Source organism: Saprolegnia parasitica, assembly GCF_000151545.1.
Source record: "Saprolegnia parasitica CBS 223.65 unplaced genomic scaffold supercont2.84, whole genome shotgun sequence".
Classification (NCBI taxonomy): Eukaryota; Oomycota; class Saprolegniomycetes; order Saprolegniales; family Saprolegniaceae; genus Saprolegnia; species Saprolegnia parasitica.
The window spans coordinates 89,225-93,075 of record NW_012156478.1 but is presented as its reverse complement, the minus strand read 5'-3'; the positions used below and the strand labels follow the sequence as shown (position 1 = coordinate 93,075).

Genomic DNA, 3,851 nt, shown 5'->3' with positions numbered 1-3,851 from the left:
GATGAAGAGGCCGTCGTTGAGGAAGAGGCCGTCGTCGAAGAAGAGGCTGCCGTCGAGGAAGCCGCCGTCGAGGAAGCCGCCGTTGAGGAAGCTGTTGTCGAGGAGGCCGTGGCTGAGGAAGAGGCCGTGGTCGAGGAAGTGGCCGTGGTCGAGAAAGAGGCCCTCGTCGAGGAGGCTGTCGTCGTCGAAGAGGCTGCCTCGTCCGAGGAAGAAGGCGTCATCGTTGAAGAGGCCGGCTCGTCGGAGGAGGAAGGTGTCGTCGTCGAAGAAGTTGCCGTCGTGGAGACTGCTGTCGAGGAAGACGCCATCGCTGCCACCGAGGAGCCCGTTGTCGAAGCCGTGGTTGAAGCGAAACCCCCGTCGCTGGCGACGAGCCCGTGCTCGTGGATGAACCAATTGCTGAAGAGCCCGTCGTCGTCGTCGCCGAAGCCGAGACCCAGGTTGTCGAGGCTGAAGCTACGATTGTCGAGGCCGTCGTTGAAGCCGAGACCCAGGTCGTCGAAGCCCCCGTTGAGGCTGTCGCCCCGGTCGTCGAAGCCGTCGTTGAAGCTGCTGCCCCGGTCGTCGAAGCCCCCGTCGAGGTTGTCGCTCCGGTCGTCGAAGCTTCCGTTGAAGTCGCTGCCCCGGTTGTTGAAGTTGCTGCCCCTGTCGTTGATGTTGCCGCCCCCGTGGCTGTCGAGCAGGCTCCGGTTGTCGAGGCCATCCAGGCTGAAACGAAGTCGGTCGTTGCCGACGTCACCAAGTCGGACGACATTGCTGTCGCTGCGGCTGCCGCCGTTGGTGTCGCCGCCGTCGCTGGCATTGCCGTTGTGGCTGCTGCTAAGCCCACCGAGTCGCCCAAGGCTGTCGACGCCGCCAAGCCCACGGAGGTCAAGGTCGAGGCCGCCAAGCCCACGGAGGCCAAGGTCGAGGCCAAGGTCGAGGCTGTCAAGGAGGCTGTCCAGGTCGAAGCCAAGGCCCGTGGCATTGAAGTCAAGTCGCGCGGCATCGAGGCCAAGCCCCGCGGTGTTGTCGCTGGCTACGACAACGCGCCTACGCGCTCGATCAACGGCCCGACGCCGTCCTTGAACAAGGCCGCCGAGAAGAGCGCCGCGTGCAGCTGCTCCATCATGTAGACTTCCTCAGGTTCATTTTTATTCGGTTCATAAACGCATTTCACTTGAGCACTGCTGGCGCAGCTTCGTGTTGACTTGGCGATTGTTGTTAATAGAACCTGTGCCCTGCGTCATGGTGCGGACTGGATAGTGCTATTGGTACTCAAGAGGCCACAGGCAAGGCATGCCGCCGATCCACGTCAACCGATTCACGCCGTCCGTCTGTGCCTACCGTCCTTGCATGTTGAGAACTCTGGAGCAAGAGACGACCGGCCATTATCTGGTCGGCCATTATCTGATACATCGCATTGCTATTCGCTGTTTTAGAGGCAGTTAAGCCAATCACGCTCGTTATTGCTCCTAATTTCAGCCAATCCAGCACGCAGAATCGCTGATCGACCAAACACCAGTCATCATCATTTCCAAGCATGGCCAACTTGTTCCAAGCGATCTGCAGCAAGCGCAACTTTGGCGTCGGCCAGAAGGTCACCCGCGGGATCTGGAAGCGCTTCGAGGTAGAGACGCCCTCCGCGCATGCCCATACAGGAAGCTCATGCGTCGTGTAGACGGCGGAAGCCTCGTCCTACGTCGAGATCACGCGCATTGCGCCGTCGCAGGACCTTAAGCACGGCAAGGCTTACGGCATCAAGGTCTTCCGTGGCGTCAGCGAAGGGTATGTACAAGCGCGTTGCTGTCCTGTCGCTCACGATAGGCATGTGTGTATAGCAAGGAGCGCCGTGTCGATGGCGTCCTGAAGCGCGACTGGGCCGTCGTCGCATAAGGAGGGTAGAACTTAGTAGATTCGCCGCCGGCGCACTCGCATGGATAACCGCTAGATAATATGCACCGTGCTGCTTGGAGGACACGCCCGCGTTGCGTGCGATCGTGTCCTTGGCCCACTGCCAAGTCGAGTCGCGCTCACAATATAACCAACCGGCACGCGAGGTCGAACAGCGCAGTGAAGTTGCCCCAGCATGCATCTCGGCACTTGCACGAGCGCAATGGGTTTACGAGGTGGGCCTTGGCCTGCGCGACGATCCATGAGCTGTCCTCTGGAAGCCTTCTCGGACGTTGGCGATGTTGCTACACTGCGCCACCATCTTACCGATGATCCGTGAATCAAGACGGTCAAAGTCGAGCCTCTGATCCCGTGCTGGCCCACTTCCACACGTGGCACTACAGGCGCACGACCTCGCCAACGACACTCGTTGCCATGCGAGCCTGCGTCCTTGTGCGACAAGCCAGCCTCGGGCGCGATCTGTCCAAAATGCACGCGATAGCGCGATCTAAAAACACCCCTCTTTGCTATATAGCAGCATTAGGACTGTGCAGATTTTGTATGACATTCTGCGTGTTTTTATTCTGGTCCAAACTCGAGCTGATTGACTGCACGCGTCAATCAGATTTCGCACTGGTGACACCGATGCCCCATGCGGTAGGACGCCCTACGACCACGCCGACGAGCGTGACGAGCGTGCGTAGGTCGCGCCGACCGTGCCGCCCCAGTGGCGTGACGAGCTGCGGTCCGCGCTCCAGACGCCCGGGCTCTCTGAGCAGCTCACCTGCGACAAGTTTGGCATCACGCGCAGCGCGTCGTTGACGCAGTTTGGCTACATCGACCTTGGCACTGCGTACGCCTTCGCCTTGAAAGGCTCTGTGATGAAGCGCGATACGTAGGACGACGTCCGCCAGATCCATCGTACGTGGTTGCGACGTGGTTGAGCACCTCACGCTCCGCAACACGGGCAGGTTTCCAATCGCGCTTGCGTCCGCCTGGGTTCTGGACCACGCGAATGTCTTCAACGTGACGCATCCAGCGCCCATGTCTCTCTCAGGCGCGCCGCTTCGGCTGCAGGTACATGTGTGCCACTTGTGGCTTGCACCACGACTCCTCGTCTCTAGATTGGCTTGCACCACGACAGTGCGCGCGCGCTTCCGACCTCGGCGCCGATCGAGACGCACCTCGTCCTCGTCTTTGAGTTTCCGCGCGTCGGCAGCCTCGTGCAATTCACGACCCACTCGTTTGTGGTGCTCCACCCGCTGCGGCTCGTGCCGGCGCGGGTCGGCGACGTAGAGTCGTCCCTGGACGCCGAAGCCAGCGCCTTTGTACCGCTCGAGTGGCGCGAGGCGTTCCAGGCACCTGTCGACGTCGTTGCGTCACTGGCCGAGACCGCGTGGCCGTTCACGTCGGCGCTCTCGATGCTCGTGGAGCCCGTGGCGCTCAAGTACGCTGATTCGCCGCCGGTGCCGGCCATGGCAATCCAGACGCTCGAAACGACGCAACCCGCCATGTTGCAGCAGCTCGACCCCTATGTGTTCAAGCAGCAGACATGCATCCGACTCGAAGAGATGCAGATGCGCCACGACGCCACTGCCTACGATCTCCATGTCCGCGCCGCTTGTCTACACAACTCGTGCTCATGCCTGCTGTGAAGGACGTCCAGCTTCGCGTGCCCAAGTCGCATCGCAACCACCGCAGTGACGCAATGGTTGTCACCCTCGACGTGCCTGGCGTCCGCGAAGCCCGACCGCTCGTTGGCCTCCGAGACGTGGTTCGGCTGCGGCCCCATCACGCCCGCTACGCGCACATTGAGATCGTTGGCGTCGTCACGGAGCTGCGCCTCTCGATTGTGACCCTCGTCGTGCCAACGACGTGCAGCGGTCTCGACTTGACCACGTCTAAACTCTTCACCAGCGAACGATAGATGCGACGCGCCTGGACCTCGTGTACCAGCTGAGCCCCTTCCACGGTAGTAC

General features: G+C 61.3%; 2 protein-coding genes across 2 annotated transcripts; both read left to right on the top strand.

The window, feature by feature from the left end:
* The first annotated feature begins 1,490 nt into the window (after window positions 1-1,490).
* Window positions 1,491-2,024, top strand: SPRG_12319 (hypothetical protein). Its single transcript, XM_012351681.1, has 3 exons — window positions 1,491-1,609; window positions 1,661-1,767; window positions 1,821-2,024. Exons 1-3 carry the CDS (start codon window positions 1,523-1,525, stop codon window positions 1,873-1,875), a joined length of 249 nt encoding a protein of 82 aa, XP_012207071.1. The 5' UTR covers window positions 1,491-1,522; the 3' UTR covers window positions 1,876-2,024.
* Window positions 2,025-2,517: 493 nt separating this feature from the next.
* SPRG_12318 (hypothetical protein) lies at window positions 2,518-3,799 on the top strand (the record flags this gene model as incomplete). Its single annotated transcript, XM_012351680.1, has 5 exons — window positions 2,518-2,529; window positions 2,577-2,725; window positions 2,772-2,949; window positions 2,997-3,482; window positions 3,530-3,799. The coding sequence occupies 5 exons, from the start codon at window positions 2,518-2,520 to the stop codon at window positions 3,797-3,799; spliced, it is 1,095 nt and encodes a 364-aa protein (XP_012207070.1).
* Between the last annotated feature and the right edge of the window lie 52 nt (window positions 3,800-3,851).